Source organism: Pteropus medius, unplaced genomic scaffold (genome assembly GCF_902729225.1).
Source record: "Pteropus medius unplaced genomic scaffold, Ma_sr-lr_union100, whole genome shotgun sequence".
In the NCBI taxonomy this organism is placed as follows: domain Eukaryota; kingdom Metazoa; phylum Chordata; class Mammalia; order Chiroptera; family Pteropodidae; genus Pteropus; species Pteropus medius.
Genome location: NW_024345600.1, coordinates 77,964 through 97,979, shown reverse-complemented (window position 1 = coordinate 97,979; position 20,016 = coordinate 77,964). Strand labels below are relative to the sequence as shown.

General features: G+C 44.0%; 1 protein-coding gene across 10 annotated transcripts in view; it reads right to left on the bottom strand.

The window, feature by feature from the left end:
- The window catches only part of LOC120611598 (ankyrin repeat and sterile alpha motif domain-containing protein 1B-like), an 83,025-nt gene that overhangs the window by 12,030 nt on the left and 50,979 nt on the right, over window positions 1–20,016 (bottom strand). For 9 of the 10 annotated variants that reach the window (XM_039874045.1, XM_039874041.1, XM_039874042.1 and 6 more), the window contains 2 exons: window positions 16,764–16,901; window positions 1,311–1,478 (listed from right to left, as the gene is read on the bottom strand). In XM_039874045.1, the coding sequence (XP_039729979.1) occupies window positions 1,311–1,478; window positions 16,764–16,901 (306 nt within the window). Of the gene's footprint in view, window positions 1–104; window positions 713–1,310; window positions 1,479–16,763; window positions 16,902–20,016 lie in introns of those variants that run through there. The other variant, XM_039874040.1, reaches the window with a different exon arrangement.

Below are 20,016 nucleotides of genomic sequence, written 5' to 3'. Positions count from 1 at the left end.
AGAGAGAGACAGCTTTGAGGGGAAAATCAAGAATTCTATTCTGGACATACTAAGTTTCAGACATCTGTTAAATAAGCCCAAAGAAGAATTCGAACATGTTCGAACATGTAAGTCTAGAGTTCCGGGAGTGCGTCAGGACTGGGAGCCAACGGAGCTGGTTAGGTGCTCAGGTGGGAAGCGGCGTGGTGTCTGAAGGAAAGATTTTCAGGGGACGTGCAGTTGCTAGTGATGACCAGCGATGAGGGGTGACATACTTGGGTGTGAACAGCTGGGCTGGGGTGGAGGAAAGGTCCCGGGAGTGAGCCGGCAAGGAACAGAGAGGTCCCATGGATGCTGAAGTTGCCAGGAATGGTGACGGTAGAGGCCAAAGAGATGATTGTCAACAAGGAGCCACACGGTCACAAAGGAAGGTGCCTCTCTTAAAAATCCTACACCTCCCCCATGACCCTGGGGACAGGGGTTGGCTGGGAGGAGGAGAGAGTTACAGATGGAAGGATATGTGGGCCCAAGAGCTGCATCCGGGGGATGCCTGCCTGCCCCAAGTCCCAGCGGTTCTAGGATGCCACATGGCAGGCGGCCCGAGCTGAAACCAGACGGGAGGCTGGCTGGGAACGCTCCGGCTTTTGCGTATTGCTGCTACCAGAGGAGGCCGCTTTGAAGTCATGGAAGTTTGTTAAGACAGGATGTCTGCAGAGCTCGTGGGAGGAAATTCCTGGAGGAAGGCAGATGACGAAAAGGAGGGGCAGCACCTTGGGCTCAGTCACCACTCTGTAGGAAGCCTCGGCAGGCAGCTGGCAGGCAGCTGGGAGACGGCACAGTGGGGCCAGGCACCGGGGCCCCGGCTCTGGCCTTCCCACAGCCTGTGCATGCAGCTTTCTCTAGCTGGGCCCAGGGATGCCTTCCCATGAGCCTCTGCCAGACTCTCTACTGGCCGGGGGCTTGTGAGAGGCTTTGCCCTCTGGTGGGATGGCAGCCAAAGCCTCAGGGGGCATAGTCGGTCCCAAGCTGGGACCTTCAGAAAAGAGTCATCAAAGACAGTAGCAGTGCACAGTCCCCCTCACAGGGCTGCTACAGGTGACAGAGAAAGTGAAATGTTCTTGGGAGCCTCCAGGTAGAGGCAGAAGGTTCCCCATGCTTTTCAGGCACTGGGCTGAGAGGATGATGGACATGTGCTGGGAGGCGGCCAAAGACAAGAGCAGGAAGGGCAGGCCCTGGATTCTCACTGGCACCCACATCCCGCAGGGGACCGGCGAGCAGCCCCTTTCCCGCCCGCTCACAGTTTTCAGAACCTCTGTGTCTTTTCTACTTACCACTGACTTGCGAATGCTAACGCGGGGCTTGGGGATGGGCTTGGAGGGTTTGTTTTCAAAGCTTTCTGGGAGTGTGGAGGAATGGCCCCCTTTTCTTGCTTGTAGTGCGAGCTGGTAAGCAACTTCAAATGCCTGTCCCAGTGTTAGGATGATTTCGTAGGCCAGGTTCTGCAAGAGGAACGAGAAAGCGTTGACTACGTACCCTGCAGATCGCAGAGTCCAGTGGCTGAGGGACTCTGTGGAAGCTAAACCAGTGAGGACCAGTGGATGTGGCAGTGAGTCAGTGGGAACCTGTGAAGAACAGGACACTCCACGTCCAACTTAGGGTCTATACAAAGCATGAGTCACTGATGTGACATGCTTGTAGCCATATTAAGGAGCCGAATCCCTGTGGGGAGCAGGGCCCCCACTTCCTGGCCCAGGAGTCCACCCCATTCAGAGCCCCCCATGGGCGGCTGGTTTGCTTCCTGGGCCTTGGGAGGGAAGGGGTTACTCTGGGTCTGATGCTGAGTCCTGGGAGTCGTGCCTGTGAGAACAATCCCACACACTCCACGGGAGGTGTTCTTCAGAAGTTTGGGTCTTTTTACCTCAAACATCTGTGATTCAGTGAATATCACTGAAACACAATCAAAATCTAATTTCGGCAGAGGGGAGAGGCATTAGTCATGCTGGTGTGGTGTCTCACAGTTACAGCAGCGAGCCTGCAAACAGAGCCAATTATCCATCTATTTCTTGAGGCGTTTGTTCTCCCTGTGGGTCCACTCCATATTTTATCATCAAATCAGCAAGAGACAGGAGATTCTGTTAGGACTGAATGCCGTGCCAAGCAGCGCCTGGGAGAAAGGTTGTCTTCAGACCTTCAATCGCCCCCCTCGAGATGACTTCTAGCTTTCTTTTCTCCTCTCCAGATATGTACCTTCATTTCTGCCTTCTTTTCCAAGCAGAGCTCCACCCTGTCTTCTCTCACGGAGAAAACATGACACTGTCTGACCCCAAAGAGGTGGGGTCTTGACAACCTCGCCTTCATTCAAGGTGGATGCCTACTGGTCACAGACAGCAGGCGTGATCTGTCCCAAGTTTTCATTCTGATGAATGTCACTAGAATGTCTGTTCGTAGTTTTTCAAAACTATGGAAAGAGCATTCTCACGCTGCCTGTCCACCTCTGCCCTCTCTCCCTGCCCCTCTCCACCCTGGTCAAGCACACGAAATAGCTTAAGCCCCATGATCCTGAGGCGAACTGTTTGGGACTGATCCCACTTGATGAAGACAGAGCAAAAGATGCAGGATAGGTTTCCGAGGACATGGGGGAGAGGCCCACAGGTTTCTGGACCAACCAGATTTCAGATCAATGACTGACTGACATGGTCTTAGACCCAAATGGGAAAATGCCTCTGAGCACGAGAGTCAGTTTGACAGAGGATGTGTCTTCTCCGCCTTCCAGCTACTTGTTGAGACATGATGGCCCCACAAGGCAGATGTATGTTCGCTGGAGACAATGAACCTCACACAGCCGAGCACTTCCTGCAATGAACACTGAGCTCATGTTTGCCTCCGAGGATGAGTCAGACTAGTAAGTGAGTAATGCACCAACAAATGATGGTGGAGGAGGGCTGGCAGACAGCTCTGGCCATCACTGAACAAAGAGGGCTGAGCCCTGCCACTGCCTACACTCAGCACTCACGTCATCGTCAGCTTTGCCTCCCAGGGCACGATGGGGCCCCTCTGGAAGGCGGACTGGGGCTCCTGGCTTCTGCAGTCTCCACATGAACTTGTGGGCTCTTGGTCATCATGACCGTGGAGACGGTTGACGTCCGTCTGTCAGGAATGTGTAGCAGATCTTTATGCTCTGAGTGGGCAACTGGACTAAGAAAAAGTTGACAGATTCAGTAATTCTACACTGTGCAGCTTTTAGATGCTGAAAAAGTGGAGCTTAATGAGTGTGAATTCCTTTATCATTAACCTAAAAACAAGTTCCTGAAAGTGAGACTTACTTAAAGCTCCAGAGTCTTAAAGTCAAAGATGCTCATTTAAGCAAGTGAGATTTTTCACATGACTATTATAAGAAGCCTAAAGGTTTCGAAAGGTACTGGGTTGAAAGCTCTGCCCCTTCATTTTTAATTAGTTCCTGGTGTTAGAAAACTGCTCAAATAAGACACAGAGACCAGAATGTGGGACTGAGGTTCCCTGCCAAGTGGCATCTCCTAGTCTGGCTTGCGTTCTCCTTGAAGTCTTGCCTGCCATTTCATTTTAAAATGCTTTGCAGAGTTCTTTTATGATTACGTGTAGTAAGGAGTTGGACATTGTTACCTTTCTTATACTTTGTCACTTCAATATTTGAGGTATCGATTCTAGATGTCAGGGAGAGCCCGTGGACACACATCAGCTGATGGGGCTTCTGCACCTGAGTGCTGTGCTACCAACACACCAGGGCCCCGAGGGGCACAGACACTTGTCAGAGGACACATGTTTAAACAGGGCAGGATGGTTCTTTTCTTCTGCCTCTCCTTAGTCACAGCCCAACTATTTAAAATGGGAGGAGAGTTGTTATTGTGGGAGCAGGAGACTCTACTGGGACAAGGCCAAAGATAACACTGCAATATCAGAGAGGCTTAAGTGACAAGCCCTTGCTTCCTTCCTTGAGCCAGGCTTGCTGACCCCAGAGATGCTGGCTGGCATTGAATAGCCAGTGATGCCTCTCAAAAAACCCGAAAGCCTAACTTGTCTCTACTTTCAATATATTATACTTGCGCTGTGGGGAGGCTAGTGTTTGAAACTGCCTGACATACTGCAGGAGATGCTTGCTGAATGAATGAAAAGCCAAGTGACAAACTGGAGTAATACTACTAAGTTATTACTATAGGTAGCACACTTGCTATAAAGTGAAGACTCGATAGGTGTTAGGCCTTGTGCCAAGCACTAAATGTATCTCATTTAAGTCTTACCATAACCATTTGCAGTAGAAGATCATTATCCTCACTTTATAGATAAGGAAATTGAGGCTCAGAGAGGTTAAGTAACTTGCCTGACATCACAGAGCTAGAAAGTTACCAAGCTGAAATATGAACCAATATTTGTGACTCAGGACTCCTGTTCTCAACTCTATCTGTATGTGGTAGCTCCGGGATGGCTGCCGTCAATTCACCCCTCCCTATGCTGTGTTCCCTGTTGACCCCCTTGAATCAGGATTGGTTTTAATGACGTTCTCGATAGTAGAACGTAACAGAAATGACATGCTGGGATTTCTACGATTAGATTGCAAGGAGTCTTGCAGCTTCCACCTGGGTCTCCTGTACTACACTTATTGCGAGGGGAACCAGCCATGTGTAAAAAGTGTGACCACCCTGAGATGACTGTGCTACGAGGATGTCCGAGCTGGCCACGGGGAGAAGCTGCCTGGAGAGAAAATGCATTTGCAGCCACCCTCCAGCTCAGGCTCCAGTTATGGAGTGAAGGAGTCATCCTTGACATTCGAGCTCCAGGAGATGCCACATGGAGAGGACCCAAGGCTCAGACAGATGGCCCCAGCCCAGCTGTCCCAGCATCTGCAGTGATCTGAGCACCCCCCAGCAGAGGCCCTGGATAGTGTTGAGCAAAGAAGAACAGAACTGCCGTGTTCTGCCCAAATTCCAGTCTCAGAATCGCAAATACACTAAAATGGGTGTTGTTTTATGCCATCAAGTTTTGGGGTGGTATATTAGGCAGCCACAGATAACTGGAGCGCTGTGCGATGCCAAAGAAGGCTGGCTGGACCCTCATTCAGGCAGCAGGAGGGAGAATCAGCCCCAGCACTGGGATGAACAGGATGTGGTGGCAGGAGGCCCATCCTGGGGCTACCACGCCAGCCTGGCCATGGAGACGTAGCTGATTCCTCGAGCCATCCTGGGCACAGGTCACTGTAAGCACTCAGGTCACACATGCCAGCCCAAACCACAGAGCTGGAGTGTCCTTTTAAGTCGGTATAACCGTGATCTCATGATCTTAACCCCGATTAGGCATAAATTTAAACTCACGGAGTTTTACCTCTATTATCTCACCTGTCTCAAATGCTCAAATGCTTCAACCCAGCGTCTGTCTGTGACCTTGGAACCTTCTGCCTCTCCTCACTTATTGGAACACACCTGCCTTTCCAGCATGAGTCTCTTTTTAGAATCACATGTAAGGCAATTGGCCTTGAGTATTTCCTACCTCACATCGACCACCAATGAAAGAATGTGGCCTGCGTGCGTGCATGTGTGGGTGTTTGGTGCGGGTGTGGGAGAAGAGAAATACTGGGAAGAGCTCTCAGCCTCGGTTTTCTTAAATTAAACCAGGGATAATAGCATATGCAGTACACACCTCACTGGATTTTTTTTTTTTTTTGAGAATCACTCAGAATAACAGTTAACCCAATGACAGTACCAGTTAACATTTATTATTTACTATGCTCCACGCACCACGCCATATGCTCTACGTGACCTCTCATTTAATTCGGACCACTCTGTGCTGTGGGGCTATGAGTAGTCCTGTTTTGCAGGTGAGGTAATTAAGCTTAGAAAAGTTAACTAACTTGCTCACAAAGCCAGCACCTGGTGTTCTGATAGGCTGCCCTCTCGACTGCTACACCTTAAAACTGTACTTAATGTAAAAGACTTCTGTAAACTGTTAGGAAACCAAAAGCTTAAAAACATTAAATATGGAAGCTTCTGGGTGATTGATGCATCTTGGCTGGAGTGAGGATACCTAATGGTCATGCAATTTGTTTGAGACTCATGCCAGGACCGAAGGAGAGGCAGTCTCCAGGTGAAAGGTGTCCCTTGTGTCCCTTGACATGAAGTACCAACACTGGCATTCTCACCCTGTGGGGGCCCCTTTGGTGATGTGAGGATGATGTGAGGGATGCAGGCGACACTCGCTCTTCAGCAGATGCTCTTTAGGATGGAGTCAGCGAGTCCTAATTCAATGGGGACAACTGCCCAAGGGGCACATCATGATCTCTGAAGCCCTGCTCTCCCTGCCCCGCCCCCCAGAGATTTTAATATGTGGATTAAGAATTGCTACCTTAGAGGAAGCCGAGGAGTCATTCCATTTTAAGGATAGATCCTAATTGTAATCAGGGATGCAAAATTGTTTTTCTTATGCAAACTGCAGACAAGTGTAGGTAGCTTGTATTTACTGTGGGTCCCTTTAGGCAGCCAGGATCACAGGTGAATGTCAACAGCGATGTTTGCTGAACTATGCCCATGTGTCAGGGACTGAGGCCCTGGTGCCTGGCCCACGCCTGGCCTACAGTGAGTGCCCAGGAAGTGCTCACTGAATGATGTAGGGCAGGGGAGGTTCATGGAGAGACCAAGAGCTGTCCCCCACTGTCTTCTTGCATCCTAGTCACAGGTTGTACTCATCGTACTCATCACTTTGGTGTCAGGAAAACTGCCGCATGGACCGTGGGCAATCTGTCCCCTAGAAAAAGCCCTGACCACCCAGATAACTAATTTATATTAACTGGTGTTTCACTAGATTTTTTTTTTTTTTTTTGCGCTGGAAACTCCTGGTTTGAAAATCTTTTTGGCTCAAGGGTTCAATGGCATGTTTGCGAGAATATTCATTATAGTGTTTAAAGTTTTCATTGATAGCAGACTAATTAATTACATAGATCCTTGCAGTGGAACACTAGGCAGCCATTTAAAATGAAAATTAAGTCGTTTTAAAAAAAAAACTAGTTAAAAGACTGCAAGTGAAAATATATGCATTATACAAACATAGATGACATCTGCCTATGTGCATAGAAAACAAGAATATTATATACTAAAATGTTACTAGTGGTTATCACTGGGTGTTGAGATCGTGGATGATTTTTTGTCTTTTCTGTACCTCTCTGTATGTTTTGGACTTTATTCAAATGAAGATGAATAATTTTATAATCATAAAAATAACGAGCTTTTCCATTCTGATAATTAAAAGCAAGAGAAAAATCTTCTAGCTCGAAATAATCTCATTCATTCTTTATCTGTCAGTTTGGAGTTCTGAGTGCCTCTTCATTCTTTGGCAGAGAAGGCTGGAAACTGTTTTCCAGGCAAAATCCAGGCCCTGTTTGCAGGTGTTACCATGGCTCACCTCCACGTCCCGGCAGGCTGGCCATCTACTTGGCCAAGAATTTGTTTAGGCTCCTCAGTTTTCACCTTGGATGTCAATTCTAACATCTGCTCAGTTGAATTTTAGAACACCCAGCTTTTCTTTTATCCTGGAACCCCAATACCTTTACTCCAAGTACTAAGCAAAGAGTTGAACTTTCTACTGTGAAATTTCTCTTAAGCCAAGATGGCAAATGCTGTCTGTGGACATTAACTTAGGGACATGCAGTCAACCCATCCCGTAGCTCTGCTAGGCTTGATTCCTGCACCAAGTCAGACCACCTGTGAACTTGAACCACATTCTATTTCCTCTCATAGGGATGATAAAGCAGTCGTAGTGGCAACAACCGCATGACACTGCTCACCTCATTGCAGGGATGAGCTAAATGTCTGATGTGATTACCTAACCCTCACAACCACTTAACACAGGAGGAATTATCATCCCTATTTTACATGTGAGAGGGTCAGGATCAGTAATATTGATTAAGCTGGCCAAATTCATACAGCTAGTAAGGGGCAGAGTCAGGATTCATATCAGATCTGACTTCATAATAGGCTATGCTGTCTTCCTGCTTTCATGAGTCAGCTGGTGTGCTGCCCCCCCACTTTCATTGAGGGACCCCCTAAAAAACCATCTTGTGTGTTGGAGATTCACTGTATGAATGCTGGTGAAGACACTATCCTATAATATCCCCTCATGGAGACCCAGGACAAAAAGTTCTTACAGTCTCACTGAAGTTTTGTTTTCTGAGAGGATGAATACGCTGTCCTCACCCTTCTTTTCAGTCTGTATTTTCCCTAATTTAGATTGGTATGTATCTATATTCTCAGGTTTATCATACCTATGTGCGTAGGTTGCCTTAAATCCTTTATGGAAGGAGGCAGGTATAGTGTCCATCGCAAAATATTTATTTGAGAGCTTACATTGTTTAACCCATTACAACCAAAATGACTGACAAGGCACATTAAACACAAGCCTCCAAAACATCTAGTCAAAGTGACAAAAAAGGAAATGAGCTGAGAGGGGAGCAGACACCAGAGGGAGAGAGGCTGGCCCAGGCTGGAAGGCTGCTCTTTACAAGTGGACCATTCTGACCTGTCTATTGGCAAATTCCATTGGCATTAAAAAACAACCACTACGTTTTAGTGACATTTAGTAAATGTGTTCGTTCCATAACCTTGAAAAGCTACAGGCCAAACCTGTCTATTCTTTGGCTTTTTGGGGTCGGCAGAGGCACTTTCTGAGGTCGACAGAGGCTACCCACACCCGAAGAGGGTGCAAATAGACATTCAAAGCAAGGGCTGTGTCTACACAGGGATGAGCTGGGCGAGGCAGAGAAGCCAGCGGCCTTACGAGGACCCTCAGTGATTTGGTACAGCAGTGCCAGCGAACGATGAGCACACCTGGATAACCTGGATGGACTAAATCCACGGGAGGCTACCTACCTATGGCACCCGTCACTGCCACTGAGGAGATGGCACTGAGGACAGGGTCTGGTCCAGGTGACCTCCAGGTCCCTTCCCACCCTAGCAGCACCAGGATTCTCTGATTAGAAGCTGTTTGTCTTTTACCCAGCTAACTAGGAATTCAGTTTAGAGACGAGGGTTCTATGGGTGCGACACTAAATCGTAGCACATTACACAAAGACCAGATTGCAGGGCTGCACAATCCACCAGCCAGTGCTTAGAAATGCAACGACCAAGGGGCTGGCTTTCATCTCAGAGGATGTCCTCACTGCAACACTCACCCCCCAAACTATCCCAAATGGCCAAGTATTTTGCTTATTATAAAGTGGCTTTTGTTTTTGGCAACGCATCCTTTTCCCAACTCCCACCTTTGGTGAGCTACTGCTTATCTCTGAAGAATCGCGTGGGGTCTTATATCTTCCAGAAGCCTTCTCTGAATCCTCTTTCCCGATCTCCCAGGCTCAGTCAGGGGCTCCTCCTCAGGTGGCTCCACAGCTCTACTCACTGCATGGAATTCATTAGGATTTTCTCTTTATAGGTCCAACTCCCCAAGTATACCGAGCTCCTTGAGGGCTCTGGTTTCATTTGAATTAGTATCTCTAAGGCTTAGGATATGTGGAGTGCTCAACTAACATTTGTTGGAAGAATTGAAAAAGGAAGCTGCCTGGTAGGTCCCTAAGATAAGAGGATTTGCACCTTAAGGGAAAGATAAGGGTGACTGTGGGTGGCCAGAGCCACTTCTTCCCTTCTGTCTTCTCTCCCGTGGGCAGGTTTGGATGAACAAATGCAGGCCATGCCCTCGCGGGTCTGAAGACAAAGGAAAGCGTTTTTCAATTTGGGTCTTCTGTGGGGTCCCCTGAAAGAAGCCACATTTCTCTTTTGGTTGTATTTTGCTTGTACTTGTTTTTTAAGACTTAGGGTAAGCTTCGTCTACAACTTGGTTCACCCACATCCTGAGGCAAAAATAACTGAGAATATTCTGGGCATAGTTACAGAATTCATTGACATCTCCTTAGCTCTACCTATAGTTAGTTCTCTCAAGTACAAGCCAGAAATGAATCTTGATAGATTATATTTATAGAAATAAATATTGCCCAATCATAGGTCATTAGCATTTAGACATAAATATTAGGCACTCTGCTAAGATGCCTATCTGGTCCAGGGCTGACATATCAAGTGGCCAAAATGGAGATAGTTTTTTTTTTTACGGCTAATTTCAGCTAATTAAAAGAATCATGAAATCAATATTTTCCCTTAATTATAACAGGATGCATGTAGAAAATTTTGAAAATACATCAAAAATAAAATAAAAATCACCTGTAAAATTCTACTGCTGGGATATAGGCACCAATGTATTTTGGTGTATTTTCTTTTTATACAAATATTTTTATATGGTATATGAATATTTACATATGTGAATTTATAAACGCAATTAGAATCAGACTTTTTATATGCAGTTGCATAAGATGCTTTTTCATGTAACATTAAATCTTGTGTGGTTTTTGCATGCCATTAAACGTTCTTCAAAAACCTTTTTATCGGTGGCAGAGCTTTCCACAGTATCAGCTGAAGTTTCACTTCATGCCTCACCCTGGTACATGAGTGCACATCGGCTGAGCAAAAGACCCAGGGAGGAGGTTGGGCCCTGCTCTCTAAATCATGACTTGCTTTATCACATTCTAGGTTTGTCATGCACTTGTGCCCTGTGGTCACCTGTCCTCATGGAACCATAGCCTAAGGTGGCAAGACAGCACCCATCTTGGAGGGACTGGCCAATAGGACAGAAGGGAGACACGGCCTAATGATCTTTATCCTGTTCTCAGCAGGGGTTTGGGAAAAGGGTGTACAGAGGAGAGATATGCTAGATTTCAACCTCTCCCCAGCTTCCAAAACTAAAAGCTCCTGGCGGAAGCTACCGTGAACCCTTCACTAACTTGTGATGCCTTCAAAAGAAACTCTTACCAAAATCATACCCTTTTTATTTTAACCCTTGCTGCTAAAAGTCTTTCTCAAATGGACAAGTCCATTTCCTCGGCTTAGTAAACACAGTAAATATAAATGACTTTTTCTTGCTTATTGCAGATGCCTGTCTAATGCTCCAAGCTCATCATAAGTGAATTAATGAGCTGTCACTCCTCCAAACTTACCACATGTTCACATAAACTAAATGTTCAGTTTCCAGCCCTAGTGCCCCTCCTTTGGGAGCCTCAGCCTCGCTGGGTGCTGGCACAACTCCAGGATAGCGCAGGTATAATTTTGTTGCAACTATCTGTTATGTCCCCACTTCCCTTACGAAACTATGAGCTCCTGGAGTGCAGGGACCTGTGCCTGACTCATAGTAGGCACTCAATAAAGGTGTTTCATAAGGACTTTTTCCCTCAGGTGTGGAAGACTGCTGCAGCACACATGTGGTAAGCTAAACACTGGGACATAGATCCTCACACAGGGTCTGACAACGGGAAAGAATACAGCCATCACCATCACCTGCTCCTACTGCTCTCCCGCCCTCAGCAGTGAAGACTGACTGGACATCACATGCAGGAAACAGGCATCTGCCGTCTCATTTAATCCTTATAATAACTGTAGGTGGTGAGTACTATTGTTATCTTTAGTTCACAGGTGAGGAAACTGAGGATTAGAGGTGTTCTTGCCCAAACTATAAAAGTAAGAAGTGCTGACTTGGGATTTAAAACCAGCCTGATTCTAAAGGCCACACTCTGAACACGACACCTGATATTTAGCTATTTAGGAGAGAGAGATAATGAATACATGTATGGATGCTGCAAAACAATCTGTGAGAAAAAACTTCAGAATGCCTATCTTCTTTCCAACTTTATAAAAAATGTAATGAATTTCAGGCTCTGGTGACATCCCAACAGGGATGAGAGAGAAAAAGAGTGACTATTATTCTTTGAATATCCACCCACCAATGGCTTTAAGGCTTGGTTATAGTTAATTCTCAATGATTTATGCTAAATGGAGAACAGATATAGATAAATGCAGCCCAGCAGTGTTCATTTATTCTTTTTTTTTGGTGGGAGTGGGTGGGGTGGGTGGGTGGGTGGTGTATAAGGACCATGGGTTGTGGTGCTGCCTTTATTATTCAATCAGGGCCATTCACTGTTCTCAGGAGCAGGATCCCTCCTGTGACAGACCTTGTTGATGGGTGTCAGCTGGCTGCATAGGGCCAGAGAAGGCTTCTACTCTACCTGTAGGTTGTTGATTCCTAAGTGGGAGACTAGCCAGGGAAAGTGTTCCAGTTCAATCTTAAAGGCTCTATGCACTTTAATGTTTTCTTAGCTTGTCATGTACTTTCATTGTATCAGGTCAAATAGGTTGAGCGCCATTTTCAGCTGGAGAAAATGAAAAGCAATGAAAGAGACCACCTAGCTCCACATAGGATATCGATTTAGTTGTCAGAGGTCAACTAACATCAATTACAAAAGTTCTTTTGTACCTTTAAGTTCCCACTTGGTGGGACAATCTCTGCAACATAAGCCACAGACACTTTTCATCAGGAACCTCAAACTACTCCGTGGAAATAATCTCAGCGTTTAAGAAAGAGTGAAATGGTGAAGGTGATCAAAAGGTCCAAACTTCCAGTTACAAGGCAATGAGTTCTGGGGATATAATGTGAAACATGGTGATTATAGTTAACCAGACTGTATTATATATTTGAAAGCTGCGAAAAGAGGAGATCTTAAAGCTGTCATCAGAGGGCAAAAATTTGTAAATGTGTGAGGTGATGGACATTAAATAAATTCATTGTGGTGATCATTTTACTGTATATACATATATACACCAAATCATTATGTTGTGTACCTAAAACGAATACAATGTTCTATGTCGATTATATTTCAGTAAAACTGGGGGGAAAAAAAGGCTTAGGAATTTTAATTTCATTAAACTGATGAGACAACCAAGAAAGAAACTTGCAGCAAAGCCAAAGTCGAAAGTTGGCACAGGTCTCATTCATCATGACGATGTGGCTGACTTTTAGCAAGTCCGCTCCAGCAGAAAGTTCTTCTCTGCTTTGCTCGCTGGTACATATTGATGGTAGAGTACTATGAAATGTTATTGCACAGTCCACTGACCATGCTTTCTCGCATTTTGTCATTTTTGTGTCTCCAGTTTAGATCATTTCATGGCCCACACTAAGCCAAGAAAGCACAGGAGAGAGGGAGCTTCATCTCCCCCACGCACCACCCACCAGCATCACGGCTTCGACATTCCCTACACATTCTGGAGCCAGTCGAAGCCATGCCACGCTGCACACTGAAGATTACAGCATTTGGGGGTTGCAAGTAAGAGGAAAATGAGCATGGTTAAAAATATCAAGGACTGCAAACATATTCTTTATAGAGAAGTGAGAATTAGTAAGGGTCTAGCAGCAGTCATGGCTTTTAACGCTATTTGAAAAAACAAACTTTTCGTATTTTAAAACTATTGAATGAGGTCTTTTCCAGAGTTTTAAAATAGATCTGATACTCTCACAGATAGTGCATGAAAATCTTTCTGACTGACCCACCTCAATTCTATGACTTAGAATTCTAGACTAACCAAGTGAATAATATATAAAAGATCATAATTTCCAAATTAGCTTGGTTATACTTGTCTCTTACCTATCGTGGCCTTTGAAGGATGATCACTGCAGCCTTGGGCCACTGAAATACCCATCCCCCCTTCTGTAATCCTAGCTGCATGGAATTCTCCTTCACTCATTTGAGATAAGAAAGGCAGAAAGTTCACGCTGAATCTGTTTTTAACCCCATGACTTCTAACCTCTTAATACATCCTTCTTTTCTACTCAGTCCTACTGTTCCCTCTTCCCCTAAGTTCTCATTGCTTGAAAGATGGAATTAGGAAAGCCTTTTGTTCTGTGGTGGGTGAGGCGTGTTCCAGGCCTAGCAAGTTAGAAACGTGAATAGAAATCAGCTGCCGCAATAGAGTCTAGAATGCACAGCAGGCCTGGTACTTGCCGGTAGGTACGTACTGGCTTTTTTTCTTGGAAACCCTAATACCATTTTTGCTCTAGTCTTTTCATTTTCATCTACCTGTTACCTAAACTGAAAATATCACATGCTGAATGTAGCACAGATTCTAAGAAATGGAAATAGGCATAGAGATCGTGAAGTATAACATTTTTTGAAGTGTGTTCTACAGAACTCCATCCCTGCAAGGTGTTCTCCAAAAAAATCTATCACAGCCAAATGATCTTGGGAAACAGGGCACACTCCACCCGCTCCTGGAGTCTGAGTATATTAGACTCTAGTAAGTGGACTATGCTAAATTCATATGCTAGCTTTTGTAAGGAGGTTTGGGCCTCCCTTCTGAGATCACAGGATGGGAAGATGCTCTATTTCAAATCTAACTCTCCATAAACTAGAAGCATCTGAGATGTCATTAAATTTTTTGATAATAGCAGATACTCATAAAAACATTTTGTGACCCATAAAAGACCTATAAGGTCAAAGTGATAATGACTTTGCAATTAAAAATGCACATGTACATATACATATAAGCTAAAAGATTAAATGTATACTTAAGGTATTCTTTTCTTTTGGCCATTTGGGGACTGACTTATATCAAAAGAATTTTAAGGCTTCAAGATTGGACCGAACATTGAGCTGCCCTACATAAAGATACAAAATCCATGCTCAAAGAGGCTTTTTTTAGTGCCAGCAAAGCTTGTTGCATCTCAAAATTGCTCAAAGGCCCAGGTCAAGGCTGGTGCCTCCTGTTACTATTTTTGAAGTTAGACAAACTGTGTTCACCTAGAAAGGATTAAAATAGTGGATTTGTGGTACAGGATGAAAATCTTTTGGGGCTGATACCAGAATCCTAAGTTAGTGAATGTCTACATTAAATCAAACATCTGGATGAAAACCAAAAAATGAAGCAATTCTCTAATTTCCAAATGTTGATCAAGGACATCATGTTGCTCCTAAAACTAAACAGTTGATTATATATATATAGATCTATATCTATATCTATATCTATCTATATCTAAAAAACTCAGGGGTGCAGATGGCTATCATTTTTAGTTTGAATGTAGAATAATGTAGAATAATGTTTTGGATACTCTTATAAAGGTAAATTATATATTACTATAAAAACCAGTTTAGAGAAGAATGCTTTAATACTCAGAGAAAGGTTGGAATTCATTAAGAAAATTATCAAAATATTGACATTCAATGAAAACAATATATAGAGGCAATATACCAGTATGAAATCTGCAGTCAATATTTTCTTTCTATTGTTTTTATTTTATTTATTTCTTTTTTTTTTTTCTTTTTGGTTCTTTTACAAGGGCAGTGGGAAAATTTTGGACCATAAATACACTTCTGGCAAATTTATCTTATGTCTTTTAGCAGAACAAGGGGCCAGGTTGTCAATTGTGATGCCAGTAGGCCAAGAGAGAGAACAGGTGGGGGTGGAACTAACACTGAATGCCTGTTATTTATGAGGCACTCTACATAAGCTCCTTCATTTGAATCCCAATGAAAACCTGTGAGGTATAAATCCTTGTACCTGTTTTATACACAAAGGAAATCAGACTCAGGAAAGTCCTGCAACTTGTCTAAGGTGAGGGAGCGGACAGCTGTGATGGGATGTGAACTCTGATTTGTCTGCTCCTTCTATGATACCAGTTCATCTCCCACAGAGAAAGGTGTTTCATGCAAACCAAAATATACGAGGATAGAATGGAATTTTACTGTTTAAAAAAATAATTACACTTTATAAGCACAGTAAGTTATGCTGAAGGCACCAGAAAGCTTTGCTAAAATAACTAATCAATACCGCTGATCTCATGCAAACAAACACATCCAGAGATATTTAGAGCGGCCTCTGAGGGCTTTGTTTTGCACTCTTTACTGTTACCACATGCCACTTTTACATTATTTTCCTCATGCCTCCCCAAACAGAAGGAATTTTCAAAAACTGAAGGGATGAGCCACATGCAGCATGATGGAAATGCTCTGGGCGTAAGCCTAACATACCTTAAAAGGGGCAGATTTTGCCTTATAGTGGTCCTTGGTCCATGGGTGTTTGTCAGAACTGAAAATGACTGCTTTGAGCAGTCTTACCCGGGACATTGAACTGTGGGCTGGCCAAGAATATATTACACTATAATTTCTATGTAATTCTTTAACTATTTGTATTTCAAATACAATGAACAGAGTAGAATTGTCAAATTAAAGTGACACTTTAGAATTCTTCCGATTATAAATTATTTCATGGTTACAGCCACATATATACCTTTAAGGAACACTTATTGTTTTCTAGAATTGCTTTCATTTTCCAAGTTTGATATATATGAGCTAGTTTTTAGGCTAAATGACAAATAGGACTATAAGTGGTGTGATATCATAAAGACATCATTACAAGACTAACTTCCGAATAAGCAAATGGACCAAATCTTGGTGTTCCTGATTATTATTTGTAGGTGTCTAATTTGACTTCTATTTAATACAGAAAACCATACTATTGTATGAGGCACTGAAATTTATTTTTCCAAACAAACCCAGATTATTATTCCCTACTATCTAGAAATGGCTACCAGAGACAACTGACAGATACAGTGAAGGAATAAGGAGGCTGGAAGACATTTACTATATTTTGATACCAGAGAAAAAAAGGCATTCGTCAAATCTAAAAAATGAAGTTAGTAGTTGAGCAAAGACAGATCAGATACTAGGTAGAAGTAGCATTCTATAGAAAAAGCTCAGAAAAGCTAAGTCTGTAAAATACCTTATGCGAGATATACCTTAACACTTGGTAAACACGCCAAGTACCTTAATTGCCAGTTGGGCTTTCAATAATATCCAGGTACGTTTGGGGAAATATTTAATTTGTCCAAAGAGGGTAGTTACTCACCACATCGAAGGCGGTAAACACATGACAGTAGTGGTGATTGGACTTCAAATCTTTCGTGATATAAGCAAATGTTGAGAGGTCTTCTGGGTCCTGGGCAGCACAGGAGATATTACGGATTTCATGCTCAGCAATTATGTTCTGGGAAAAGATGACACAAATAACCATTAGTTTCCTTTGCAAATCAGCATATTTTAGAGCCAAGGCAAATGACCAGAGAAGTAGCTGCTTTCTTCCTTTCTAGAATGTTCTAGACCAGCAACATTCAAAGTGATCCAACATCCTATCTATGGGTAAATGTACGCCAGATCATTTAATTAAAAACAGCCTAAAATAGTCACATCCTGGAGCGTGGTTCTCACCAGGTGCTGTGCACAAAAGCAGTTTGGGTGGCAGACACTTTTTTTTTTTAAAAGTAATTACTAATCATTTTACTGTTTCTATCCCCATGTATACCTGTAGATAGGCAATGCTACCTCCTGCTAACTCTGTCTGGAAAAGATTACCGGCCATGTCCTGCATGCTGGGAGGAACTGCCCCAAGGAGGCTGATGTGTCATCACCTTGCTGCTCATTGTCTTGTGCCCTGCCTCTCCTCCCCTAGAGCAAAGGCAGGTCCAGAAGGCAGTACACAGATGGAAGCATCAAGATGCTGTCTCTGGGAGACTCCATGGAGACGAAGGCGTAGGGGTGGGATGAGGGAAACACCACACCACACTATTTTGGCCTTGGGTGTCTTGCCTGACACAGGGCCCTGTGGATGACAGCACTTTACTAACTTTACCCAACATGTATACTTATGAGTGGGTGCTGTGGCTATGATAAACTTATAAGTGAGGAGACTGGTACTCAGAGAGTGGAAGTGCCTTCCATAGGGTGTGTGGTGAAGCTGGTACTGAAATTTGGGGTTACCTGACTGGGAGCTCAGGTTCTTTCAAATATATTGTAATGCCCCTCATTTCTCTCACTGGTTTAATATCATTTCATTTTTTTCTCTGTACCGTTTCTTCATGCCATCTCCCTGCCAGCCCATTCACCCCAACCTGCCTCTAAGAATAACTGGTGGGAGGTAAGAGAGGAAAGTTTTAAGTATCATTATCTTGAAGCACAAAACAATGAAGAAGCATCACTTTGGCTGCAAACCCTGCTAGAAACTCCTTTTGATACACAGATGTATTTAAAAAGCAAAAAACTTCACATAATGGTGCAATCATTTTTTATCTTTTAATATCCCATTTGTTTTTTTCCAGTTGTCATAGATCTAAAACCCTTGATGCTTTAGTTACCTAATTACTTTTTAATTGCACAGTCTTAAATAACCTGTTGGTAATATAATGTTCCACGTATATCCATCAATGCCTAAAAAAGCTTACAAAATGTCCTTCCCCGCCAGCATCCCCATTAAGTACTTCATGTCCCTCACTCTACCGAGTTAAGTGGCTGGGAAGCAATTACAGAATTAACACATAAAAGAAAATGAAATTAAGACATTCTTCACCATGGCCCCGTATGTTGACACTACATGCAGCGCTCTGTCAAAAATTACTCAAATTGAAATTGGAATCCCGTAAACAAGTGACGTTCTATTGCAAGATACAGTTTCAAACCAGAAGGTCATGATCCTTTTCTGACATTCAGATAGAATTTGTTAAAGTAGAAATCTAAATTAGGAACTAGTGAGTCTAAAAATGAACTTAAAAATAATAAGATCTACATAGTCTTTACAGGTACAATGTTAGCAGGTACCGAGAGCTTCCACCATCATTTTAATTAGGGGCTGTCATTACCTTGGGAAGTCTGTGTAGATTTGGTGCCACCTGTCTAGGATCCACTGTTACCAGAAATAAAGCATTGACTCCAATGGTTAATTAAATTGACATTTTGTGTTCTTGAGATTATTTACTAGCATTAGGTAGACCAACTTCTTGGGAAAGTATTATAGTGAAAAGTGCCCTATGATTTTTATTGCATTGAGTTTTATGAATCTTGCAATTTATAAGAAAGCACTCTTGATTTTCAGTGGTGTATGACAGCATCGTGGTTCTATGCAAAATTGTAAAGTAGGTAAAGTGTATCTTTGGAGGTCTCTATTATGGACTATATGACTGTGTCATTCCCAATTCATGTGTTGAAATCTTGGCTTCTAGTCAAGATGGCAGAGTAGGTAAACACTGTGCTTGCCTCCTCCCAGACCACATGAAAATTACAACTAAACCACAGAACAACCGTCATTGAGAACTGCCTGAAATATAGCTGAACAGAAGTCCTACAACTAAGGACTGGCAGGAGGGGTAGACACTTGGAACAAGCTTGCCCCACACCCACATATGGCTGTTAAAAATTGGGAGGGAGGTCACCCATGAGGAGCGAAGTGTCCTAGCCACACACCAGGTTCCCTCGTCCAGGGTTTCAGTGCCTGTACAAGAAGTCCCCACAACCTCTGGCTGTGAAATCAGTGGAGATTATGACTACATGAGACAAAGGGCTATTGGGGTCCCAGGTGTTCATGGACTTACTAACTGACAGACTCACTCATTCTGAGCTCTGGAGCTGGGGCAGCAGCTTGAAAAGTGCTAGGGACATACTGGGAGGAAAGAATTGTCTGGCTTTAGGGCAAGAGCCAGAGGGGCAATTTTCTCTCAGGCAAAAGTGTTGGCAGAACCCATTGTTCCTTTGTTGAGCCTTCCCCCAACCCAGCCTGCACGCTCAGGAGGGCACCATATCTGAGTATCTATCAACCTAGCTAACACCATTCACCCTGCCCTGGTGATTCCCCAAGACCCCTCCCCATCCAACTTATAGGCCTACCCAAGCTGCTTCTAGTGGCTTTTCCAAACAAAACATTCTGTCTTGTCTCATTCTGCAGAATTTCCTAAAACTTTTCAAAGTTCACAAACCCAAAACAAGCACGAGTAGCAACTGGCCTCGGTTCACTGCTTAGCCTCTCCTAGGCATCTCTAAGCCCAGCACAAGTGGCAACCATTGCAGATCACTTTGTAGCTCATATCAAGTGGCCCTGGGAAGGGACCAGGCAGCAGCTGATCTTGGCCTATACCAGAGACCTTCCCAAGAGGCCCTGGTAGCCAGCTTCATACCACACCAGAGCACCACCCAATCAGTTACACAAAAGACACACCCAAAGGACAGACACCTGAGCCCTGTAAAAGCGAACCTTGCTCCATAGGGTCAGCCCCTGTACAACAGCTCCTTCACTGTAAGTCACAGTCAGTCCTCATAATCAGCCTGAGGGTCAGTCT